Source organism: Sporothrix schenckii (genome assembly GCF_000961545.1).
Source record: "Sporothrix schenckii 1099-18 chromosome Unknown Cont44, whole genome shotgun sequence".
Taxonomy (NCBI): Eukaryota; Fungi; Ascomycota; class Sordariomycetes; order Ophiostomatales; family Ophiostomataceae; genus Sporothrix; species Sporothrix schenckii.
Genome location: NW_015971145.1, coordinates 5,367,006 through 5,392,913, shown reverse-complemented (window position 1 = coordinate 5,392,913; position 25,908 = coordinate 5,367,006). Strand labels below are relative to the sequence as shown.

General features: G+C 57.1%; 6 protein-coding genes and 1 non-coding gene across 7 annotated transcripts; 3 read left to right on the top strand and 4 right to left on the bottom strand.

The window, feature by feature from the left end:
- Positions 1-382: 382 nt before the first annotated feature.
- On the top strand, positions 383-3,248 carry SPSK_08481 (uncharacterized protein; the record flags this gene model as incomplete). The annotated part of the gene is made up of 2 exons (XM_016735077.1): positions 383-638; positions 730-3,248. The coding sequence occupies 2 exons, from the start codon at positions 383-385 to the stop codon at positions 3,246-3,248; spliced, it is 2,775 nt and encodes a 924-aa protein (XP_016588425.1).
- Positions 3,249-3,459: 211 nt separating this feature from the next.
- Positions 3,460-6,891, bottom strand: SPSK_08391 (DNA polymerase theta subunit; the record flags this gene model as incomplete). The annotated part of the gene is made up of 5 exons (XM_016734990.1): positions 3,460-3,494; positions 3,589-3,800; positions 3,846-3,950; positions 4,001-5,637; positions 5,710-6,891. 5 exons carry the CDS (start codon positions 6,889-6,891, stop codon positions 3,460-3,462), a joined length of 3,171 nt encoding a protein of 1,056 aa, XP_016588424.1.
- Positions 6,892-14,020: 7,129 nt separating this feature from the next.
- On the bottom strand, positions 14,021-14,851 carry SPSK_10900 (uncharacterized protein; the record flags this gene model as incomplete). The annotated part of the gene is made up of 3 exons (XM_016737139.1): positions 14,021-14,257; positions 14,313-14,684; positions 14,774-14,851. 3 exons carry the CDS (start codon positions 14,849-14,851, stop codon positions 14,021-14,023), a joined length of 687 nt encoding a protein of 228 aa, XP_016588423.1.
- A 1,607-nt stretch (positions 14,852-16,458) lies between these two features.
- Positions 16,459-18,202, top strand: SPSK_08966 (uncharacterized protein; the record flags this gene model as incomplete). The annotated part of the gene is made up of 2 exons (XM_016735548.1): positions 16,459-17,635; positions 17,715-18,202. 2 exons carry the CDS (start codon positions 16,459-16,461, stop codon positions 18,200-18,202), a joined length of 1,665 nt encoding a protein of 554 aa, XP_016588422.1.
- Positions 18,203-18,613: 411 nt separating this feature from the next.
- On the top strand, positions 18,614-23,284 carry SPSK_08305 (PHD finger and BAH domain protein (Snt2); the record flags this gene model as incomplete). The annotated part of the gene is made up of 1 exon (XM_016734908.1): positions 18,614-23,284. The coding sequence occupies one exon, from the start codon at positions 18,614-18,616 to the stop codon at positions 23,282-23,284; it is 4,671 nt and encodes a 1,556-aa protein (XP_016588421.1).
- Positions 23,285-23,818: 534 nt separating this feature from the next.
- Positions 23,819-24,549, bottom strand: SPSK_09765 (cytosine deaminase; the record flags this gene model as incomplete). The annotated part of the gene is made up of 2 exons (XM_016736335.1): positions 23,819-24,328; positions 24,469-24,549. The coding sequence occupies 2 exons, from the start codon at positions 24,547-24,549 to the stop codon at positions 23,819-23,821; spliced, it is 591 nt and encodes a 196-aa protein (XP_016588420.1).
- A 504-nt stretch (positions 24,550-25,053) lies between these two features.
- Positions 25,054-25,149, bottom strand: SPSK_11257. Its single transcript has one exon. It is a non-coding gene; the product is annotated as a tRNA-Ala (tRNA).
- Between the last annotated feature and the right edge of the window lie 759 nt (positions 25,150-25,908).

The window sequence follows — 25,908 nt, the reverse complement described above, 5'->3', positions numbered from 1 at the left end:
CGAGCGCAATTGACGTGGAAGCTGTTCCTGACTTTATGATATTCTGCCACCACCCAACGTCTCCTTTGTATATCGGCGTGTGGCTTGCCTTCTTAATTGGATTTGCGGCTTGTCCATTGCTCCTGCCTTCTAGGCCTCTGCGCTGACGCCGCGCCTTGCCCCACTTTTCTATCGCCCACAGCCGCATCATCGACGACGCTCGCGATAAACGCATCCTCCTCTCCATCACCAAGCACACCGACCAGGCGCCAGCGGTCGCCTTCCCAGCCTCCGATATTTGTATGTCGTGCTGTCCATTCTGCCGCATTGAAAGCCACGCTTCTCACGCCCACGCCAGGACACCAGCACACCAGCACACCAGCATCCCCTCGCGGCTCCAGCCATGGCTTCCCTCATGGACAGCAGTTCACTGCCGGCTGCTGGCAATGCGCCACACGCCTTATCTGCGTCACCGTCCGAACCGGAGTCCGGTGTGCGGTCCGCTGGTCGCACCGGCCCCGCCTCGGGCAAGACCAAAGGCACCCGGGGGGCTGCGTCTGCCGCCAACAAGCCGGTGAAGGCGTCCAAAACAAAGACGCCCAATGGCGCCAACAGCGAACACCGCAAGGAGCAGAACCGCATTGCCTCGCGGAACTATCGTAAGCACCCTCCTTGATCTGCACAGTGTCGTCCCATGCAGTCCCAGCACGAGTGGGATATGTTGGGATGTATTGCTGACGCCAGCCGTAGGGGAAAAACGGAAGCACAAGCTGGCTCTGCTGCAGCAGATCCTCTACGATCCATCAGCTAGCGACAGTGTAACCGAGGCGGCCGCTGCCGCATCGACGCCAGTGCCCGCACCTGCACCTGCACCTGCACATACGACTGTGCAACCTGCGTTTGGACCGTACACAGACGGTACAGCGCCCTCGCTGGCCGATAGCCTGGACGAGTTGACGGGCATCTTGCCCGACTTCCAGCCCATCATATCTGGCTTGATCTCCTCGAACATGCTGCCGCCAGAGACAGCAACGACGTCAGACACCGCAGCAGCCTCCATAGACGCAACGGCCGCTGCACAGGAAGCGCAGCCCTCGGACGACTTCGCGGCCTGGGCTGCCTCTAATCTGCCAGCGGCGATCGCGGCAAACTCACCCCGCGCCAAAAGCTCCGCTACTCCACCGTCTTCGTCGTCGTCCACGTCTGCATCTGCATCTCGATCTACAAAAGCCACCGTGCCCACGCTCTCCACATCCTCTGCCACCACATCTGAGTCTCTTCTTGATTTGCCTATGCTCCAGCCGTGGCTCATCCCCTTCTCCAGTGACCAGAACAGCTTTACGCCCTTCCTCACGAATGCGACACCAAACAACGGCGTGACGTCTTCCTCCTTTTCGGCATTTACGCCGGCGGACATCGCTGCTGCTGTTGCACCTGCCTCATCAACGCCAAAAGCCCGCTCACAACCAATGCCGAGCGGCTCAACGGTGCTCGAGGTGGACGACCTTGACGAGACGTTTGACCCGGGCGTGGACGTCGACCAGTTTATGACCGGCACCGACAGCCACCAGCAACACGGCAACGGCGTATTCTCAAGCTTGCTCTCGCGGCCCGACTGGTCCACGTCATATTATGCCGCCCAGAGCTACCAGAACTTACACGGTACCTTCGCGTCGGGGCCCCAGCCTACCTCACTTGCTGGCGCCGCCATGCCGCTGCCCCAGCCGACCACAAGGCCCAGCACAACAACACTCCCTTCCCGCCCCTCGCCGCGCCCCCTCTCCCAGACACTCGCACCGCCCTCGGCGGCCGCAGCCACGTCGTCACCATCCGCGCTGCCACCAAACGTCTTGCCATCCGCCATCGCCTCGCCCGCAGCAGTAGCAGGCGAACCGTCGCGGAAGACACGCAAGAAAAACCGGCCCGTGGTTCGCGCCATGTTACAATACGTCCAGACGCTCTCACCGCACCAGAAACGGCTCATTTTGCAGGCTCTTTTGGACGGAGAGGGCGGTGGCGGCAGCGGCGGCGAGGGCGAAGGAGCGGACGGCGGCGACGGCACGGCCGAGCTGGGTGACGGCGATGACGAGCGCGTGGAGGAGGTCGAGAATGCCGGCGACGACAGCGACGGCAGCAACGACGGGACAAGCAATACGAGTGGCAGCGGTACGGGCAAGGGCGCACCCAAGAAGACGGCTTTCATCTCGCGGCGCGAGGATCGCTTCCGCCAAGTTGTCGCCCGCTGGAACAACGGCCGTTTTGCGGGCCCAGCAGGTGGGGGCCCAGCGGCGGGTACTTCCTTTTCGTCGTCATCGTCTTCGCCGTTTTCTGGCACCTCGACAACAGACGCGGCCAGCTATGCCGCGTTGACCCTCAGCAGCTACGACAGGCCCAACGGCTTGACCAGCGCCATCCACAATCAACCGCCACCCAGCGGCATCTATGGCACCAGCTTTGGCGCGGATCCCATGGCCGGGTCCTATTTCCCCGTCCCGGTCATGTACATGAACCTACAGTGCCGCCGCATGGGCTTCCGTGCCGCCGTCTGGCAAAACTGCCTCGCCTGCGGCCTCGCGAATCCGGACGCCTTGTTTGACGAAGCCGCCTGCTACGACGAGGAGCTGGAGCCGCAGAGCCCCTTTGCCCTCCAGGCCGACGAGGCGCGCGCCGTCGTGCTGCAGGGCGCGAACCGCATTACCGCGGCCGTCACGGCCGTGCGCCAGAACCTAGCCCGCGCCGGAAAGACCCCGCCGCGCGACCTGCAGCCGGTCGACGCCCAGATCCTCGTGGCCCACCATCCGTACCTGGACGTCATCCCGTTCCGCGGGTTCCGCGCGCGCGCACTGGCGCTGCTGGCCGAGATGGAGGCGGCCGAGGAGGTGGCGGCCGCGGTGGCCGCCAACAACAACGCCGACGGCGTGGGCACGCCACCGGGCAGCAGCCGCAACGAGACGCCGTGTCTCTTGGACGAGGACGAGCTCTGCTACGACATGAACGTGGCCGAGGGGTTGGTGTGCTGGGGCTCGCAGACGGGCAACGACGGCGCAGGCTTGTCGTCGCAGGCGAAGCGAGACAGTGGCTCGGCACGGGACATGCGGGCGTGCCTCCCGTGGGACATGCGCAGCTGGGAGCCGCAGGTATGGTTCCTGAAAAAGTACTGGTTCCTGGTCGGCGGCTGGGACGACGATATGTGGCGCAACTGCCGGTGGTGGCACAGCATGCGCGGCGATGAACTGGACTATTCTGTGTTTGCGTTGCCCGGATATTAAGCGCTGGCGGACGATGGAAGACGGTATAAGTGATGTCTAACGTATTTATGATGGCAACCTATGAGGAACTCCCAAGGGATGAGTATTGGTCTAATCTCTCCTCTTATTTCTTGACGCGTTTGACTCTTTCCAACAGGTCTGAATTTATGATGATGTCTACAGTCGATTTTTGTCGTCAATCGTAATTTCGTAATGCGGTGCAGGTGTCTCTTTATTCCTCGTCAAGGTCTCTTTGCATTTCGAGTTCTGCACTGGTTAGCAGGCATGGTCGGATGGTAGGGAGTGGCGATTGGCGACCAAAAAAAAAAAAGAGGGAGAGAGAGAGAGAAAGAGAACATACGCCATATTCGGTTGGCCGATTCGGTGATGATATGTGCCTTCTCAAGCAGCTTCTCCTTGAACTTGGCTTCGTCACGGTCACCGCCGAGCCGTGCTTTGTTCGCCTGTGCCTGCAATAGTACGGGCAGCAAGTCCTGCGGGTCTGCATTGGCCACCGCTGCCACGGTCTTGAACCCGTTCTCCCAAAAGACGCGTCTGCTGGTCAGTTCAAGCCTGCGTGGAGAGTCATAAAACATAGGACACAGGGGGTCTACCTACGCTGTCCGACTCTTAACAAAGGCAATGCGAGCCAGGGCCAGCAGGTCCGCTTTGGCACCCGCTTTGAGTCGGTCGACAAAGTGCTCCAGCACAGAAGACATGGCACTGTCTCGTTAGAACTATGCACAAAAAGGGGAGGAGAATGTTTGACTTACCCCCATCCCATGTGCTCGCAAAACTTGATCATGCCGGCGGCAAACCCTTCACAGGTCTGTGCCAACGACTGCACCGCACCACGCGGGGTGTTATACTTTTGCGCCACGCGATGCACTGGTATCTCGTTGCAGAGATCGCGCAGCTGCAGCGCCAGGTAGAACCGCCGGTAGATGCGCGCCGTCGCCTTGTCCGCGGCTGTCGTCTCCTTGAGCGTGCCGCCGTGCTGCATCTTGCTGATCACGCTCGGCTTGAGGCCCAAGAACCGCAGCACCCGCAGCCCGCTCTCGTCGAGCCCTTCCATCTCGGTCCAGAACCGCCGCCAATCGATGCCGCCGCTCCCAGCATCGTGCACGGGCGTAAAGGTGTACAGAACGTGCATCTCGCCGTCGAGGACGAACGCCTGGAGGGCGCGTTGGAGCTCGCCGTGGATGAACAGGGCGTCGGCCGGATCGAGCGCCGAGGCCACGACTGCCTTGCCAAGGCGACTGGGCTGGAAGTTGTCAAACTCGTCCGTCTCGACAAAGCCAGTGGCTTGCAGAGCCGCCAGGCTGGACGCGACGTCCGCCTCAAGACTGGCCGGCAGGTCTGGGTCATCCTCGCTGCTGCTTTCCCTACACCCGGCCGATTCACTTATCAAAGCATGGAAGAGCAGAGTCTTGCGCACGTACGACGCGAGGGACTCACGGCTCGTTGCTAACCGTACCGCAATTACCTCCAGGAGCGCCCGCTGCAGCCGCCTCTTGTTTACCTTTGTGTGGGTCGGCCCTGGCTCGTCCTTCTTCGGCTTCTTATGCGCCGGTTCGTCGGCGTCGGTGTCGTCTCCCGCGAGACAGCTCGACACGTGCGGCAGCTCAGCCTGCATGAGATCGACTACGTCGTCCACGTCGGCGCTTCGACAGCACAGATATGTCTCGCCGAGCTCGTCTTTGCCCTTGCGTCCAGCACGGCCCCGCATCTGCCGCAGCATGGCCGGCCCGACGAGCTCCCGGCCCATGCGGGCATTGTGCAGGATGACGCGGCGCGCCGGGAGGTTGATGCCGGCGGCGAGGCCGCATGTTGCGACAATAACCTTCAGCACACCCATATCGTAGGAATGGGCCACGAGGTCACGCTCCTCCGTGGTCATGCCAGCGTGGTGGAAACCGACACCCGCAAGAATCGTGTGGCCGAGGTTGGTGTCGACGCCGCCGCCGGCCATGACGGCCTGCAGCTCGCCGAGCAGGTCGAGGCGGGCCCCCCACACATCGGGTCCCAGCTCCTCCGGTGTGGCCGGCAGAACGCGGCTGATCAGCAGGGCGTCCGACTCGGAGGCAGCGCGGCTGCTGGCAAAAACGAGCGCACCATAGCCAGCGCGGGCCGTTTCGTTTGCGAGGGCAACCACCGCATTGGTGACGGGGTCGTGTAGGGATTTGTGCTCGGCAGGAAGGATCCTCCGTAGTGGGGCTGTCAAAGGAAGCTTGATGGTTTTGATTTCCTGTGATGCGCTGAAACTGCCATTGCCATCGGCTGTCTGGGCCAGAGCAGCCTCGGCCGAGTAAATGCATCCGTCGTACACGAGATGCTCTTCAATCGGGACAGGCCGGTATTTGGTCTGGTACGAGAAGGCCCCAAGCCACTGGGCAAGCAGCTCGATGTTCTATGAAAAAAAAGAGTCAGAAGCGGCTACTATGAACATCATGGATTGGACTGGGCTTGTGCCGGGGCTTACATTCAACGTCGCGCTCATGCCGACAATCTGGACGCTGTGCTCCAGACACAGCAGCTTCGTCGCCAGCAGCTCGAGCAGGTATCCGCGGTGAGCGTCGTCGACCATGTGCAGTTCGTCAAGCACGACAACTTTGAGGTCGCCGATGGTGCAGTCGTCGATGGCTGTGTTGATGAGAGCGTTGGCCTTTTCGATGGTCGCGACGCCAATGTCAAAATCGGCCCAGAGCGCACGGATCTTTGCGCCGCCAAAGAAGCCGACAACGCGCAGGCTGTCGCCTTGAAAGGAGACGCCCTGGACCACCCGCCGCAGCCATCGTACCTTTTCCTGCACCAATGCAACAAATGGAAGTACGAGTAACGCCTTGGGCCGGTTGGCTCGCCCCGGGCCTCGCCCCAGCGGGCCAATCGACATGGGCGGCGTTGTTTCGCCGTCAACCGAGGTCAAGACGCGGCGCAGCATGAGGACATCGGCCACGAGCGACTTGCCGCCACCTGTTGGCGCTGCATAGACCAGGCTGCGTGTTCCGTCCAGCAGCTCACCCCGGCCGGCTGTCCCACCATCGCTTCCGCCGAGCAGACACTGCTTTTGCCATGGGTAGACGGAGCGGATGCCCATGCCGGCCAAATTGGCGACGACTTGGGGAGGCAGGCCGTAGCAAGCGTGGGAGAGCGACAGCATCGGATCCTGTGCCGCCGACGGCGTGGCACTCAGCACGCGCCGTTGTGAGTACTCGGTCGTGCCGTGGAGCAGCCAGGACGGTGCCGGCGTGGGTGTCCGTGTCGGCTTTGCAGAGGGCGACTCTGTGCTGGCATCAACGGCATCAACGGCATCAACGGCATCAACGGCATCAACAATGGTACCAGCCGTCAGGCGCGATGGCATCATCGGGAGCGAGGTCACGGCCGGTTGCTTCTTGGTCGATGGGGATTGGCCGGGCGGCTTCAGAGGCCCACGTAGTGCAGGTGGTGGTGGTGGCATGGCCACGAAGCCAGGGTGGTTCACCGTACCTGAGTTGCTGACATGGCTGCTGTTGATCTCGTCATCTCGGCGGCGCTTGATTCCAGCGGCAAAGGTCGTTGTGGCCGACGCAGTCGCAAATGTCGTCCCGGAGGAGGACGTCTGCTGCCGGCGAACAGCCTGTTCGGACGTCTGGTGCCATACGCCGTAATGGTTGCCCGCCATGGAGCCGGCCAAGCATGGCTGAGCAGAGCGGCAGCGGAGGACGACAAGCGAGATGGAACACAACCAAACTATGGCAAAGCGCAGAAGGGGCGTTGTGTTACAAAAAGAAGAAAGAGAAGAAAACACGATATGAGGCAAACCTGGTCAATCGAGGCAGGCTGCAACCAAAACAACGCAGTAGCAAAGTCCCTTATCTTGATGGGACGGCTCGAAATGCCAGGTTTGTTTCTATTCTTGTAAACAATCGCGAACGGTTCAGATCTACGCCATTCGATGCATTGCGTGCTGTCCTGCCGTGGCAGGGAGGAGGGCCGGTCGCGCTTTCCGTGTCGCGTCTTTCTCTATTGGTACAGGGGTACTTGGTGCATGCGGGAAGGTGCGTTGCAGGAAGCGTTTGGTGCTTGGTCCCCTCTGGCCCCATACCCCACCGCCACGCCAAATCACGTGTGGGTACGTCGGGAATACGACAGTGGAGGAAAGTACAACATACAAAGGGATGCAAAAAGGGAGGCGGAAACCTTGTCGCACAGCCATGTTCCTTCCAGATTAGCGGATTTTGACCTCACCTCTTGCCGACGCCAGATGAGTCTTTGATTTCCCGGTTTCAATTTCAACTGTTGGATTACTTTGCGCAGTGAGGCCATCTTTTGACATTCGCGTCGTTTTGTCACCAACGATGCATGATGCACTTCCACATTTGTTTTCCCTTGCTATGTTTTCCCTTTCCCTTTTGCCCTCCCTGCATAATGTGCGGGCGTTCGCTCCATGTTTCAGCCTGAGCAGAGGAAAGCGAAAACAAGAAACGCGAAACTGGACGGGAAAGGAAAGGAAAAGAAACAGAAAGAATCTGAGATGAGCACATGGACAGAATCAATGCCTGCAGTGTCGCTGGCAGGCGACGGGTCTTGACCGCTGTGTCGCTGGGCAGGCCCCCGACAGGCGGATATCGGTTCGGCCACTGCAAGATTTGCTGGCAACAGGGATCCGGCTGGAGAGGCGTCAAGACATTTCAACCTTTGCAAACCAGGCCGTTTCCATGGCTGTGGAGGAGTTCTTTCTCGTTTTTTTTGTCGTCTCTCGTATTTCCCGCACATTTGACAGGTTAAATGTGCGTCCTCATCGCGATTTCCAATTTTTGCGACATACTGTGTACTCTGCCTATTGGCGTCCTCTGCATATTATTGTGTGTTTTCGCAGTCTGTCAAAAAATGCATTGGGCTGGCAATATAGGCAAAGAGAGGCAAAAAAAAAACTGTGTCGTCCCCAGCCATGACATGTTGGTACCTTATATTGACTGATCAACAGCCAGTAAACAGGGAACCTGCCCGCACTACCGGCATATAAATGGCATGAAAGGGACATATCTGACGAGGACAAAGTTGGGAGACGGATTCGAGTGCGACGCTTAACAAGCGCTGAAAATAGGAATACGACCAGATATGCAAATCGATGGGATATACGGATACGCTGTACAGCGAGGTCGTTGCGAGCGTGGCCAGGCCAACATAACCAACGTCCAAGGCAGGGGGCGAATGAAAGAATGAGGGGGGGTGGAAAGTGACGGGGTGGTCGCAAGTCATGGGGGAAAGAGGGCAAGGAGCATCCGGCTCGTTCCTTTTCTTTTTTCCACTCGATCCAATTAAATGCAGAAAAATCTGCAGCCTGGATAAGTAGCTATAAAGTAGTATAAGCATACTACACAGCACAACATATACACTATATGTACTTTTGCTGATCCTGGCATGGTTCGTTTTACGACGTCTCGGGACAAGGTGGAGGGTGGGAAAAAGACAAGGCATACAGTCACCTCCCTCCAAAGCGGGACGCCGTTTTCCCACCTGTCTGGAAGACACGAAGGGACAAAAGGACAAAAAGGACGCAAGGCTCCTCTTGGCTACAGAGTCAAAAGGACCGTAGATCAGAGGCAAAGGCTGGCTGCTACATTCGCCAGTATTGCTGCGTGCTGAAGTCAGACATATGCGGCCGTATGCGCGCTCTGCAAATCATAGATCGAGTGGCCCCTTTCAGCGGCGTCTGTCTTTTGTCGCTGGCTCTGGTGGCGTTTTGTACCAAACCACATCCGAGTCTCACAAACCTTCCACTTCCGGTGGCCTCCTTTCTCCAGGTTGGGCGAGCATCGACACAAAACGTTGATCTGGGTACCTCAGCTTCCGACATGCATACATTCTCCGGAGGTTGCCGGGCGGTGGCCGTCGTCTGATCGTATTTTGGTGCCCGCATCCGCCGATGGACTACAGCGACCCGGCCAAAAACGGCACTTGATAATTCCACATTTATTTTCCATTTTCGCCACTGACGACGTGGTCATGGTACGCCTTTTATGGACTTTAGGGGCTTTTGAACGGTTTTGGGTCGGTATCTGTAATTTGTGCGTACTCTAGCTTTGCTACCCTCTGAGCCTCTCTCACTGAGTTTCCTCTGAACGTCTTTCGTATCATACGGCCAGTGATTGGGCACGGGCATCTCACTATTAAGGTTGTCTGTCTTTGCCTGTTGGCTCGTTCGCGCGACTTTTCAAGCTCACATAAGCGCCTAATATTACTGCCATGATGCGATCATGGTCGGCTGTAAGATACGGAAATACAAAGCTTTGTTCAGTTTGCTTCTCCATTGGTGTTAATTGACTTGGGAGTATCAACATCCAAGTGACCTTGCGTCCTTGTCTTGCTTCGCCAGTTGTCCTTACCGGATTTGGGCATCGTTCTGGTCGCGATTTGGTGGCTTACTTGGCATGTTGTCCTGCCACGCAGCAGCACACGACATCGCACGGCCTCTTCCTATGCAACGGAAAGATTTCATTTTGAATCATATTTCCACAAAAAAAAACGCATTGTAGTAGATTCCGCTTTTCATGATTTCCCCTTTGTTGCTTGCCTTCTTCCGTACACATATTGTCGTCTCTGGATGAAGACCGAGAGGTTGCAGTATGATCCACGGCTAACCTGTAAAAAACAAAAGCCAGGCCAGAGGCTTGACGTGCATTTCCCAGTTTGGCGCATAGTGGCCCCGACTGAAGACCTGAACCACGCAGACGTTGACGAACCGATCGGCCCAGTTGGACTTAGTCCCAACGCTTGGCTCAGGCCAGAACCACAAGGAGCATGTAGACCGAAAGGGTTGTTTTTGTGGGTGTCGTCTCTTTGGTGTACCCCAAGAGAAGAGAACAAGTGCATTAAGACGAGAAATAGAAAAGCGGCTGCAGCTGTTTCTCCTCCAAATGGGAGCGGAACGATCGTTGTAGGCGTGCTCGATGGTCGAATGACGGTCGAAGCTTTCCCGCGCGGTTCTTTCCCTGCTCCCCTTTTCGTCTCCGACACTCTTGGCACACCTTGAGCGAGGCAGATCCTACCAAGTTTTGAAACAGCGTCTCTTCGGTCTCGCCTTTTTGGTTCTTTTTTTTTTGTCCTGCTCGATCCAATATCCCCTACCCGTGTCCCATTTTCCGTCTTGAATATATTTGGCGAGTCAAACATCCGTTTCTGCATTTGGTCTTCGACGGACGGTTTTGTAATGTCCGCGGAGTCAACGAATGGTCGAGGTGTAAAAGGACGTACTGCCCAGTTGTGCCTTCAACCATACATCCCAGGGCCATGGACGAAGCGACTGGGTTAGGGGCTAAAGGGGCAGGCATCTTAAACCCGAACGAAACGATTGGGGACAAACAGAGCGTCCTGGCAGCCTGGGATTAAAACAGGGGTGGCAGGGTGCGCTTAGGTCATATCTGCCCTTGCTCGCTACCCTCTCTGTCTCCCCCCCCCCTCCTGCCCCGTCACGGTTACGACACTTGGATTTCCAAGTTGCCCGTGTTTCCACGACGCCGCTTTCGCAACTCTCCATCGACTGCAGAGCCGTACTCGACTGCGTGGCCCTGGGGAAGATTCGGCCAGATGTATGGGAAGGAAGACGCCGTACGGCGTCCTTTGTATTCCGTACACAACCTGTCGGTGTAGGATACGTTGAGCAAGAATGTGGATCAGATGCCCTCGTGTTGGTAAAATTGACGAGGAGGGGGGATCGGGTGACTTTGGGTTCTGTCAAGCGCTCGTCAAGTGTAGGGCTAAGCAACCTCTGCAAACAGAACGAAGCCGTTTCAACGTCGTCCATTTTAAGGGACTCGCTAGAAAACGGCAAGTCTGGAAGGCATCGACAAAATTCGTCGCATTCACCGTGACCCAACCCACAACACAACAGGCGACTTTGGGACACGCATGGAGACACGCGGTAAGGTGCGTGGACGTAGAATATGACAATACCAGCGGAGGGCTTTTTCTATATCATCGGCCTGGGGCAGAAGTGCGTGTGTCAGCATTAAGGCGTGTAGGTTGTAGTGCCTGGGACAATTCCTTCTCTGCAGAAGAATGACGACCGACGGCGAAAGCGCAACCGACCACTTTTGCTAATCCTTTCTATCACTCCGTTCGTTCGTAGCTTTTCAATTGTTGTCTTTCCCTGTGTTTCTGTTATGCCATTCTATGTATGCCGTAGTCTCTCCTCTCGACGCATTCGTGGACCATCTCGTCACCGTTATTGCCGCATCACGCACTTCCCCTGCCCTTGTCCTTTGTTTTGATATACTTTGGTTTGCACTCTTTTTACCTCGCTCGTTCCGCTAAACAATCACGGCAATTTCTATCGATTTTTGGCGTTCGCTCCGATGCTGGATTCCTTTGCTGCTATCCTTTGGCGGTCGCACGAAAATACGCATGTCGTTGAAAAAAGCGCCCCAAAATTTCGCTCGCTGCGGCTTGTGTCATTCCCAATAAAAAACGAGATATTACCCACCCCGGACAGTCTCTCTTATTATTTTTTTGGTATTTTCCCGCCTTTCATTCTTTCATTCCTGACCACCCCACTCTTCTCCTTGCAACCAAAGCAACTAGTGTGCCCTCTTGTCAGTCTTGTTTTCCCATCAGGCGGGTGGCCCAGGCTTCCAGGGCCCTGGCTTGGGTAGCAAGCAGGGTAGGCACAAACAACCACCTGGTGGGTATGGCTATGATTCCTGAATGCCTAATTCGTACAGAATCAAAAGACGGTGATTAAATCGTGCCCCATTGATTTTGATGGCTTTGCAAGTGAAGCATTGTGCTGCACCTGAAATTTATGTCGGCCTGCGTGAGTCAGGAATAAGCATCGCTGGTTTTGTCCTTACATGAGAATGCATCGAGTCAAACGGCGAAATACCTGTCATAAATACCGAATGCCGCAGTAAACGACTATGCCAGTGAATACAATATAAGACTACAACATACAGTGATCGGTTAGGCATGCATTCTCTTGACCGATTCGGAGAAGCGGGCGCCTTGCCTGTGCAAAACGAAAGCAACCAGGATGGAAGTAAAATGGTGGAGGACACGCAGGCCACCAACAAGAGCAGAAAACACGTCGCCGTCACACTGGTTGTGACCTAGTCCTTGTGTGCGTGTCAGCCATTCCGGTGGTTCGAACCCTGCTCCGTTTCTTTTGTTCTGACTGCCTGTTGGGACCAACCCGGCGCGAACTAACGCGCCAGGCGACCAAACGACGGCAATATCACCATGTAGACAGAAACAGAGAAGGCGAGCGAAAACGAAACAGGCAGCGCAGTGCGATGAAAGAGGCTGACGAAGACAAGAGTCAAACGCAACACTGTGGATGTGATCGGACAGGCAGCCAATTTGTCACTGGCGCGCGTTGCGAACATTTCCATCGAGAGTAATCAAAATGCCCATCTTGGAATGACATTGCCCCGAAGTGAATAGCAGAGAGGCGACAGCTACGCCGTGGCAATTTCAGTGCGCCGTACAATTGTATACACCACATACAACACAGAATGTGTGAAAATACAAAGAAGCGTCTGTCTTTCTGATTCGAGAAGAACATATGCGGTCCTTGCGTCTCTTTCCAGCTCGGAGATTATTGTCATCCTTGTGGCCTCAGCAGCGATGGCAGTTATTGCACGCAGACCGCCTTCCTACGAAGCATATTGCACAAGGCGTCTACTTTTGCACTTTCAAGTCTGCCTTATTTTGGCCGGCCTCCCTCGACCGTCCGAAACCACTCGAGGATCGTGCAAATGAAGCCAAACAGGCCTGGAAGCGTTCCCGATTCGGCGGAACCAACCAAAAGAATGACAGACGTTGTTTTATACCTCTACTTGTTCTAAACATTTTGAATCATGACTCCAAGGCCAATCGAATACCACAACTGATATTCTTGGATATGCGCAGGCGTTGAAGTGCAGCGTGCGAACAATTCGAACAGGACAGGGAAACGGGCAAAAAGAAGGGCAGAAACGAGACGAGGTTGTTTGTTGCGGGACCACCTAAAAAAGCGCCAATCAGACACAGATGTACCCCGCAGGTCGTATATCTGACCTTTTATGCGGGATGACCTGCAAACCAGACCCCTGTCGGTACCCAGCAGTGACGGCGTATCCTTTTAGCGTGCCTTCTGTGACCTGTCCCAATTTTTAGCTTTTTTCTTCGTCTCCTTCTTCTCGCTTCTTTCCTCTTTTGCTTGCGGCTGGTAACAGTCACGAAATAGGCGGCTTTTGCCCCATCGTGCCGCGCATCCCATCGACCTCCCTCGCTCCCATTCCCCCTTCCCCCTGCCCATGTCTGTCGTTGTGCAAAGTACGGGATCCGTAGTGTCGCACGGTACGTTTATGTTTTGCTTGCTGAATAGATTTGATGGTTCACTGCCCGTTTTGGCCGTTCCCAGGACGAAGGGGCCAAATCAGCCCAGATCGCTTGTCCTTGTTCGTTGGTCGTTGGTTGTTCGTTCTTTCCGCCGCCCGCGCGCATGTGCGTGCACAAGCCAGGGCCGGTGCCAGCCTGGGACCGGGACTGGGCAAGTCCAGCGCAGTTCCCCCCTGCGGCTCCTTCCAAACAAGGACGAGCCCGTCGTTCGACAACGACACGACCGCTGCACTTCTTTCCTTGCTTGCCTCGAGCCTGTCTTGTCGCATTTTCGCTTGTCGTCTGTGCATCACAGGATATTGTACAAGCACATTCATCATCGCTTTTCCACACAGGATATTGCGCGTAGGAGGGCCTTGGGTGTGACGGCCATCGCATACAAAAAAGTACGTCGCAATGCCCACTCGGATCTGTCTCGCTTGACTCCTCTCTCATTCTTGCTCGTGCGCGTGTCGTTCCTTCCCATTTCGTCCACCCGTTCTGCCTTCATGGCCCATTCTTCCTTCCCTCTGTCCACCGTCGTTTCTCGCTTCCTCCTTCCCCGGACCTTCCTGCCTGTTCTTCGTGAATTGTGTATTGACACGTCCGTGGTCACCGAAAACGACACCAAACACACCCCATATCCTCGGTCGAAGTCGCAGTAGCAGTGTCCCGCCGTTCCTTCTTTCCTGACTCCATGCTCTCGTAGTCCGTACGAAGTAGTGCATTCCGTTATCCACACACCCCCTCTAGTCCCGGTCCCAAACCCCCCCTCTCACAGAACTCACAGAAACACTCCCAGGCCCCCCCAAGGCCCACGACCCGTCTCGGCCTCTCATTTCCACTTTCCCCATATATATCACCCATCATCCGCATGCGCCCATTGTCTCTTTTTTCACGACCGTCGCTCTCAGCCTCTGTGTCGTTCTCCCCCTTTCTGCAAATCGAGAAGGAGCGAACTTGGTCGTCGTTGGGTCGCTCGTGATTTTGCGCTTTCGTGTCACCTTCCCGTAGCATTTCGTCGTAGACGTCGTAGGCACGTCGTTCCTGCCTTGTGCGTACATTTGTGCTGTCCTGTAACAGCATCGTCCCTTTCCTGTCCTGTCCATGCCGTAGCTGCTTGTTTGTGCGAGAATCGTTATATTCCACTCTTCCATCGCCAACCCTCACATCACCTCCCACTTCCACTTCCCCTTCCCACTTACCATCTCCCACGTCCACTCCGCCCTGTCAACACGGCCCCCCCTGTGTTCGTCTCCCTGCCCGGAAGCATTCCAATTCATCGCATCAAGCAAGCTTGGCTGTGCCTACACTCTAGTCCGGCCATCGATTGTTTGTCTTCCATTGTCGCCCTGCCGTTTCATCTCCGACGGTCGTCTTCGCTGCCAGCTTCCGTCCTGCATCCATTTCCAAACACCCCCAGTCACTTCACTTGGTCAAATCGCCAAAGCCACAGACGTTCATCACTGGAGACTCTGTGTATTACTCGACAGAGTACGACATACGACATACACCGTACTCGCTGGACACGACAATATCCTTCGTGGTGCCAAGCCCACACCCAAAAACCCCCCAAAACCCAGAAAAACCCAAAACAGCAACGGAGCCAGGGAAGAGGGAAAAGGGAAACGGGTGGCAACCCGAACTAGCTGCAAAATAGAAAGGGAAATAGCAAAAGAACACCGTCCTCCACGACATCTTCATTTGCCTTTCGTCGAACCCGCGACGTCTTCTCCACGCCCGCCCTTCTCTTTCTCCTTATCCTCGCCGCCACACTTCAAATCGCACGCCTCGCGCCTCACGCCTAGGACCGTCCGTCCGGCTTTTGTAATTTTTGACGTCGCCCGTTCGTTCATCGCCCAGCGCCCCCGTCCCTCGACAACCGTTCGCTAGTCTTGGTCGCTCATCACTTGTCACCTCTTCGCCCGCCGTCGGCCACATATCAAAGCACCTTTTTTCAAAACACCTTACACACGCCCTTTTCCGTGCCTGTTGCCACCTTTTCCCGCTTCCCTCGCGTCGTCTACCCTGCTCGACACGCCCTGCCACTCCCGTCTTACTGGCCCGGAACCGTTGGCTGCACGGCCTTCTTAGTCGCTATTTGGTCCCATTTGGCCTTCTTAGTCTTTTTTCTGCTGCGTGCCTCTTGTATTCCTACCACTTCCTATTCTTATTCTCATAATTTCTTATTCTCATTCTCCTTTCTTTCCTCTTTCCTTCTCACCACACAACACGCCTTGTTGTTTTCTCTCAGCCTTCGATCTTCGACCCGCCCATCGTTTTCTTCGACGAACAAACTCGTCCAGTTCATTTCGTTTTTTTCCTTCTTCCCTCCACTCTTCTTTCCACTTTCTATTCTTCTCCCATCTCTCTTTTCCCCATCCGCTTCTCCCATCAACACAACACCGCGGATTACTCTCAACCACCGTCTCGGCGTGATCACTCATATCGCTCTCTCTCGCCAACGACTGTCCACGTCATGCAGATTCCAGCGTGATGCATTTTCCGCCCGCAGCGCCGTATTTCTGCTAGTTCGTCGGCTTCTTACCTTTTCGTTGCCTTTCGTTCTCCCTCCCGTGGTCGACATATCGTCTTACTCTCTTTTTTTCGCCCCCCCTCCCGTCTTTATTGACCCTTGACCTTGCTCTCTCGCGTGCCTGGTCGAGATGCACATGGCCCTTCACTGCTAGTCACCACCCTTCCGTCCTTTTGTCCCCCCCCCCCCCCCCCTTTGTCGCATTGTAGAGGTGACGGCTCGCCGCTCGTCCACTTCCCTTTCCCCATTTTTTCTCTTTTGTACTTTTCTTCCTCTTCGACCAACCCCATTTCCCATTTTGACCTCCGTCACCACAAAATCCGTTTTAGGCGTCATCGCCAACACCCATCAGCCATGGCGCCCCCCAAATCATCACAACCAAGTAGTGGCAGTGCAGGTGTCGAGGGCTCGTCAACCTCTGCGACTGCAAGCACTTCCGCAGCTGCTGCCGCCAGCACCAGTTCGGCCAGATCCACCTTGCCGTCGTCCAAATCATCATCACCAAAGCCTCAGTCCTCCTCAAACTCTACCTCACACAAACTGCCCGCCTCCTTAGCATCCTCCTCCTACTCCGTGCTGCCCAAGATGTCGGATCCCACACCACCACCGAGCAGTGCAAACCGCACACGCCGCTCGTCGTCACCAGCCGCTGCAGCAGCGACATCGACATCGTCAATAAGCAAGCGGCCATCGCGAGACAGCACCAACGGCGACAGCACCAACGGCACCGCCGCGACGAACGGCGACGCTGCATCGCACTACGGCACGCGGTCACGCAACCGGACCGGCGGCGCGCGCCCCAACTACGCTGAGGACAAGGACATGGACATGTTCGAAATGTACCCTGAGCGACGCGACGACGAACCCGCCAAGAAGGCCGAGTCGTCGTCCTCGTCGTCACGCAAGTCCGCCAACGCAGGATCCTCCGGCTCAACAGCTGCTGGCGCGTCGTCGTCTGCCTCGCTCCTGGACAGAGAGCCGCTTCGCCCAACGAATGGCCACAGCAATGGCAGCTCCGAACGCGAACGCGAACGCGACCGGTTACGCAAGCCGTTGCCTTCGTCTTCCGCAAACGCGTCTGACAGCGGCGCCGCCAGCAGCAGCAACCACCAGAACAGCACCAGCCACAGCAAGTCCTCGTCGTCCGCGCATTCGCAGCACAAGGACAGAGACCACCATCACGCCTCGTCGGTCGCATCCACCAACGGTACCAGCAGTCAATCACAATCGTCGTCCAACCCGCGGAAGCGCAAGGCAGCCGCCGGTTCCAGTTCCAGCGACAAGGCCAGCCCCAGCAGCGGCAGCAGTAGTGGCACCGCGTACGGCTCGTCCACGCCGCTCCTCAACATTTCTCTCAAGAAGAATGGCGCTGCTGCCGCTGCCGCTGCCGCCGCCGCATCGTCCGCATCGCACGCCGATGGCACAAATGGCTACGGCAACACGAATCTGATGACATTTGAAAAGCACGGTGCCAAGCCGACCAAGGCTGGTCAGCTCGTGGCCGACGACGGCTCTGTGCTGAATGTGAATGGTAAGTTTTGTTTTTCGCGTATTTTTCCCTCGTCGGCGTTTTTCGCCCAACAACATTTCTAACGGTCTCAACCTGGCAGACCACGTATACCTGGTATGCGAACCACCTGGCGAGCCCTACTATCTGGGCCGTGTGATGGAATTTCTGCATCCCAAGAACAACACGTCTCTCCCTGTCGATGCGGTGCGCGTCAACTGGTATTACCGGCCTAGGGACATTGGCCGGAAAGCGCAGGACACTCGCTCCGTTTTCGCCACCATGCACTCCGACATTTCGCCATTGACTGCGCTGCGCGGCAAATGTACGATCAAGCACAAGGCCGAAATCGACAGCCTGGATTTGTACCGCAAAGAGCCCAACTGCTTCTGGTTCGATAAGCTCTACGACCGCTACATCCAGAAAAACTACGAAGTCATCCCGACGTTCCAAATCGTCAACGTGCCGGATCGCGTCAAAAAGGTGCTCCACGAGCGCTGGCGCTACATTTTAATCGAGCAGGGACGTGGCAAGGATCTCACTGCTGCTGCAAAGCAGTGCAAGCGTTGCAGTGGCTTTTGTGCAAGGTAAGATGAAAACAAAGCCAAAATGCGCCTCATTCTTTTTCTTTTTTCTTTCTTTCTTTTTTTGTCCTTTGTCATTTTCCCCTCTGCAGTCATTGTGTTGTCACGCCCGCTGCCTTATGCATCAGTCCTCCCCGGCCCCCCCATTCCTGACTTTTCGCTCTCCTTTCCCCTTGGCCGTCTTTGCCTTGGCCATGCCCTTTCTAATGGGGGCTCTCTCCCATTGGGCTCCCATGTTTTCCTCGCCCGTCTTTTTACCTTTTTAATTGTTTTGCTGTTTTATCGGCTGTTTTATGCAGGCGCCCCACGCCTATTTCCCGATATGGCTAGACCACTACGTGACGCGAACTAGGCGCTAACGGGACCCACTCTTAGCAACAACTCCGTCGACTGTGCTGTGTGCGCAAAGACCTACCACATGAGCTGTGTGCGCCCTCCTCTACTGAAGAAGCCCTCCCGTGGCTTCGCATGGTCCTGTGCTGCATGCAGTCGCGCCCAGGAACGCCTCTTGGAGGCACGCCACACGCCGAACGTCATTGACGGCCGCACCCCCGATGCGACCGGCGCCGCCGCCGGCGCTGCCACCGCAGCCGCCGCCGACGACGACGAGCTGCTCGATGACGACGACGAGGACGGTGCTGGTGGAGACACCGGCCGCACCAGTCCCGATCAGGACGAAGATGCGCACCCGCCAGCGACAGCTGAACAGCAGTACCAGGCCAGTCTCTGGCCGTACCGGTACCTCGGCATTCACTGCAAGGTCGAGGACGCGCTGGACTACGACGATCGCATCTATCCGCGCGCTGCGACCCGTGTCGGCCCCCGGCACCAGGCTGTGGTCTTGCCCTGGCCGGGCCGGCCGGTCGAGTATGTGATGCCGCCCGACATCAAGAAGGCCACCCGCCGTGAGGCTCGGCAGAACAAGGAAGCACTGGCCGCATACGAACGCGAGCGCGAGAGCCGCCCGAAGTGGATCCAGGACACACCCGCCGGCTACATTGAGCGTGGGCAGGACTACGACGACGACGACGAGCGCAACACGGCGTACCTACTGTACAAGTCGCCCAACGCGCCGCCAAGTGTCCCCCCCGCTGAGAAGCCGGCTGCCGGTGCCGCCGACGCCGACGCAGGCTCCGCCGACTGCAAGATGGACATTGACCCGCCTGAGACGAAGGACGCCAAGACGAAGAAGACACCCGACATCTCCGACGAGGAAATCGACCAGTTTATGGACAAGGCCGTCGCAAAAGCTGCAAAGCTCGGCGTACCTCCGCGGTCGACCAACCTGCACGACGTGGCTGCGGATCTGCTGTTCCACAACAACTTCAACACAGACAAGGCGCTGAAGGAGCTTGACCGCAAGAAGCCAGATGAGTTTAGGGAGCCCATCCTCAACGCCGCCGAGTACAAGCGGTTTGAGGACGCCGTTACCAAATTCGGCTCGGAGCTCCACCTCGTTACGCGCCACGTCAAGACAGTATTTTACGGTGACATTGTGCGCTACTACTACGCCTGGAAGAAGAGCGAGCGCGGCAAGATCATCTGGGGCAACAATGCCAGCCGCAAAGGCAAGAAGGAGGCAAAGGAGGCCAAGAAGGCCGAGGCCGCCGCCGCGAATAAGATTCAGGACGACGTGGCCGATGACGTTGACGACTCTGCCTTTGATACCGACAAGGCCGACGCTCTCAAACGCCAGTTCCAGTGCAAGTTCTGTAGCACAAAGACGTCCCGGCAGTGGCGCCGCGCACCTGCTGCTGTGCCCACCGGTGTCCTCGCCGAGTCGCTCGGTGGAGGCAGTGGTCGCAGTTCCAACCGCGAGAGGAGCCAGAACCAGAACACGCAGCAGTATGTAGCAGCGCTGTGCCGTCGCTGCTCCGAGCTCTGGCGCCGGTATGCGGTGCAATGGGAGGATGTGGAGGCCCTCACCGCCAAGGTCACCAACGCGGGCGGCCGTCTCGTGAAGCGCAAGCTGGACGACGAACTTATGAAAGAAATCGCCGCAGCTGAGGAGATGATCCGCCTTACCGAAGCCAACTTCAGCGCCCTCCACCAGTCCACGGAACCTCCACGCAAGCGACTCAAGGGCCAGAACGGCAGCGCTGCCGACAAGGACGCCGACTACAACGCGTCAGACTCCGCATCTAGCTCGACATACCCTGCATCGTCGTCCAACAACAGACGGCGCGATCGCGAACGGGCCAACGCCGAGCGGGCGGCCGCCGAACGGGACCGATCTGCCACCGCAGAGCGTGCATCAGGCGGCGGACGCTCCAACGGATCGACGCCCGCTGTAGGGGGAGGACGCTCCTCAGCCAACGCCTACTCGCGTACGGTGGCCGAACTTCTGCCCGAGCCGAAGAAGCTCCCCTGTGCTGTCTGTCTCAAGACAAATCTGGCGAATGAGGACCAGCGCGTGGTGTGCCGCGACTGCCGCCTGACCGTGCACCGGAGCTGCTATGGCGTTCTCGACAACCGCAACCCGCACAAGTGGCTTTGCGACATGTGCACCAACGACCGCAACCCCCACATGTCCATCAACTACAACTGCGTCCTTTGCCCGGTCGAGCACAGCAAGCCTGCCGCCGGCGCACAGACGTCGTCCTCGCACAGCAAGAGATCCGACGCACAAGGTCGCGAACGGGACCGCATCGATCGTGAACAGGCCAAGAAAGCCGACGAGTACTACAGAAAGCGCCAAGAGGAGCTCAACAAGCCCGTCAACCCGCGCGAGGCGCTCAAGCGGACGGCTGACAACAACTGGATCCACGTCACCTGCGCCGTGTGGACACCGGAGATCAAGTTTGGCAGGGCCCGCGCTCTCGAACCGGCTGAGGGCGTTGCCTCCGTCCCGCGGGCCCGGTACGACGAGCAATGCAAAATCTGCAAGACCAAGTCCACTGGCGCGTGCGTGTCGTGCAACCAGTGCCGTGCGCAGTTCCATGTGCAGTGCGCGCACCAAGCCGGCTATATCTTTGGCTTCGACCTCGTCCCCGTCAAGGGCTCGCGCCGCGACCAGGCCAACATTGTCACCCTAAACGGCGTCAACGGTCTGCTGGTACCGGCGATTTGGTGCCGCGACCACATCCCACTGAAGAGCTCGGCGTACCTGCCGTACGAGAAGATTGATGGCTCGGACATGTCGGGTCTTCAGTTTTACGTCGAGAACTACAAGCAGGCCGACCTCGCCCTGACCGGCTGCGCGCGCAAGGCTAACCTCCTCTCGATCGCCTCCAAGATGTCGGGCTCGCTGGTGGCCGGTGCGAACTCGGCTGCAGGCAGAGGATCGTCCCCCGACCAGAACACGGCGCCTCAGAGCAACGGTAGCAACAGCCGCCAGGGCTCGGTGTATCTCAACGGCGACTTCGGCAGCAAGCTCTCGGCGGCGACGGCGACGGCCGTGGGGGCCAAGAAAGCCGTCAAGGACAACAAGGTCTGCCTCACGTGCGGCAGCGACGTCAGCCCCAAGTGGCATGCCATCGACAAGACGCAAGAGCGCGAACTCGCCAACGGGTTCTACGGCAAGATGGGCGAGGAGGCGCAAAAGTTTGTTGCCCAGCGCAACTACCAGTGCCACAAGTGCAAGAAGACAGGCCGCAAGCCTTCGCCCCACAGCCACGACCGCGAGATGCACGATCGGGCCGTGCACGGCCTCGAGCACGTCCACCGGGAACAGGAGCGCGCCCAGGAACACGAGCTTGCTCGCGGCCTGGTTACGGAGTTCACCAGCCACCCTCATGGCGGCCGGCCGAACCCCCAGGCTTCACCCCACACCCAGCACCACCACCATCGCAGTGGCAGCAGCCAGGGCCACATCGCCCACAGCCTGACGGGCACTCCAAGCCAATCGCGCGAGACGGAGCACCGCTCGACTGTCGTTAAGAGAGAAGAAGAGCCGTATTCGGACGACATGCAACGGCTGGCGCCACGGTACCCGCCTGAGTCCGACCTATCGCGACCGCCACCATCGCAATCGCAACTGCACCAGGCACCGCCTCTGTTGCCAGCGCATCAGCAGCCCCTCCCGCCACCTTCGCAGTCGCTGTCGCAGCCGCAGACACCGTCGCAGTTGCCTCCTCGCGCGCCGTCGTCGCACCATCACAATATCCTGCATCCTGTCGACCACGCACGCCCAGATCCCCCCCAGCGGTCGCCGTACTCGCACGCACAGCAGCTGCCGGCCTCGACGCACCCTCCGTCAAGCAGTGGCGGTCCGCCTACGGGTCTTGGCTCGTCTCGGTCGCCACCCGACATGGCACCGCGGTACTGGTCCTCCAACATGGGCTCGTCCGGTGCTGCTCCGCCGCCGCCCCCGCCGCTCCCACAACAGGCACCGCCGCCACTTACGTCCATTCGGCCGGGCTCATCACGAGGCACTCCGTCTCCCCATACGATGCATTCGGCTCCGCACATGCAGCAGCACCACTCGCCACACTCGATGTCTGTTCCCCCTCGGTCGTCTGTCTCACAGCAGGCCCCGCCTGCGCCTGTCCACCCGTATTCCTCGTCGTCCTATTCCGACTGGCGTCGTCCGCCTACATCGTCGCAAGCGCCACCGCCTCCGCCGCCGTCGTCGCGTCGTGAACCGCTGCACAGCGCAAGCACGAGCAACAGCTTCACGCACAACCACCTGCGTCCGCCGCCGCTCAGCGGCATGCAGAACAGTGGGAGCAGTGGTGGCGAGTACATGGGCCAGAGCGTGATGAATGGCCGCCCACCGTCGCCGCCCCGGCGTAGCCTAGGCGGTCCGCCACCGCCTCTGGCGCACGAGCGCAACAGCCGGGACCCGTACGGCCACAGCTACGGCGGACATGCGCCGTACGGAACGTCACACGGGTCGTCACAGCATTCGCCGCAGATGCAAAGCACAAGCCCGCACCATCCATTTGCGCAAATGCTGCACCCGCAGCGATCGGCTTCGTCGAATGCGTCGTTTATGAACGCCGGACTCAACACAAACAATGTGACGCGCGAGGACTTTACCCTTCGCGGTCCAGCGAACAACGCCGCGCCGCCGCCGCCGCGGCCCAGTGAGCCGCGCAACGGCAGTTCGGCAAGCTCCAACCCGTCTCTGCGCAACTTGCTTTCGTAAGGACCGTTCATCGTCGCAGACCCTGACTGCCTCTGACGATTGTTTAATTTGATGTACTTTTATCTTTTTTTGCTTTGTTTGGTTTCATTTTGGCTTGGGTTTTCTGGCGTACATTATGTTTTCGTCTTTTCTTCTTTTCCTATTTTCCTCTTCTCTCTTTTGAGATACTTTTGATTGTCTGAGCATTGATTTGTTATTGCAATTTTCGTATACCATTTCCCGGAATCTGGCAAAAAGTGATCCGGTGCAAGGGGCACAGAAAATGGGACAAACAGGGAATACAGGGAATAGCCAGTGGTACTTTGCGTTCACCTAGGTCATTGGGGTTTATCTGCTTTGCGCGCTTTAGGAGAGGCGTGTTCTTTTGAGAAATTAAGAAGCTAAGAAACTAAATTCAAAACGTTACAAATGTAGAACCTCACTTGCCGAGTCCGACAATACACATAGTCTATTTCTGAGTATGTTGTCCTATGTACCTGGAATCACCTCCGCATCCATCCTATCCATCTTATCGCCCGTGTCCTATGCCCCCCCTTATGCCTCAATGGTGCCGGCCTTGACGCGGGTGTGCTCCTCGACGCCAATGTCCTCGTTCCACAGATCCGGGCTCTTCTCGATAAAGGCATCCATCAGCGCCTTGCACCGCGGGTCGTCCAGCACGACCACCTCGACGCCGCGCTGCTTGAGGTACGCCTCGCCGCCCAAAAAGGTCCGGTTCTCGCCAATGACGACACGGCCCACGCCGTACAGCAGACACGCGCCGGTGCACATGTCGCAGGGCGACAGCGAGGTGTACATGGTGCTGCCTGTGGGCGAGGGGGGGGGAGGGAGGGAAAGGGGAATGTCAGTACCGAGGCGCGTGGGAAAAAAAGACAAAAAGGAGGGAAGCAGGAACAACGGACCCTTGTAGTCACCGGCGGGCCGGCGACCGCTGTTGAAGAGCGCCGACGTCTCGCCGTGGTGAATGGCCGAGCCGCTCTGGACGCGCAGGTTGCGGCCGCTGCCCATGAGCTTGCCGTCGGCCGAGACGAGGGCGGCGCCAATCTACGTTTGTCAGTAGGTCAGTAGGCCCGTGTGTGGACAGAGAAGCAGAAAGAAATCAGAAACAAAAGCAGAGCATGAGGAGGAGCTGCCGCTGTTCAAGGACTGTCGGCCATCTCCGATGATGCAGTTTGGAGGCTTACCGGCACACCACCCTCCTCAAAGCCCTTCTTGGCCTCCTCGTACGCAATCTCAAACGCCTCCTTGTCGGACAGAGTTGCCATTGTGAGGTGAGGTGTAAATAGTTTTGTTAAAGAAGAATGTGGAAGTCTGAGATGGGTGACTGTGACTAAACGTGCGGAGGAGGAGTTAACTCGGGTTGTCTACCGATAAGAAGACAGCGCCTGAAAAGTCGATAGTGGCGTTTGGGCTAGTAGAAGTGGATTGTCGTCAAGGGCATTGCAACAATGCCGGACAACCCACCAACTACAATTGTGGATTTGTTGACGGGTGGATGACTTGCTCGGGAGGTCGACAAAGGGAGTTACGGTATATTTTAGATTGTTCCTCGTGGTATATCAATGTACAGAAACGTCAAAACTGACGATGTATTCAAAAAGTCCAGGAACAGCAGTTTTAACCGTCGAGAACATACTCACATCAAGCACAGATATGTCAGTTCGTTTAATTATTTAAGCTATTCAGTCTTTGTGCATCGCCACAAGCGCAGCCAAACTTTGGCCTCCGGAGCATTAACAAAAAAAGAAAGAAAGAAAAAGACAAAAAAATGGACAATCAGGGACTCGAACCCTGGACCTCCCGCAGGTTGACATAGCGATTTTGCTCATGCTAAGCGGGCGCTATACCACCTAAGCCAATTGCCCGGTTCCAGACCGGTTATTAGTCATTGAAAAACAGTAATCAAAAAGAACTTAAGTACTCTGCACCTGGTTTAATTGCCCGTATTTCAGCGAAGTAATGCGCCTCGCTCACCACGACTTGGCCCACACACCAGAATCTCGCTGAGCGCCGCTGTTTATGGCCTGGTCGGTTAAATCATAAGCTTGTCCTTTTTGGAGGACGAAAGACGAAAGGCATCCTTCAAACAGCTCTACGGGACTGGCAGCAAGGCGGCGTTGAAGCTGACCAGTCAGCTGGCTTTAACTGCCAGTTTTTATGTGCGGCAGCCTCCTTTGTTTTTTTCAAGCGCGGCGTAATTGAAAGATGAAAAAGAAAGAGAAAGCCGCGTAAACAAAGTACTTTCTATCTTAGCATGCAATGTTTGCGCCTACCCCTTTCTCGGGTCTTTATTGTGTGAAGTGGCTGACAGTTTCTGTATTTTCTCAGTCACCAATCCGTACTGCGACCGCCTGTACCGCGCCTGGACTTGATCCTGACTCGGCAGTGAACGAAAGGAGGAATCGATCTACTCTCTTCGAAGAATATTAAAAGATTCCAAGTCAGAAGAGCCTCTCAAGGATGTTCTCCGCCGTGGCATTTTTCTACCAATCCGTAATGTAATTACTGTGACGACGACTGCCTACTGACAAGCCAGAAGAACGAAAACACCAGCAGCACGTCGCATTTCACATTTCGCGTTGTTTCGTACCCTCGATGCACGTTTTCTCCTGTTTGTCGCTGGA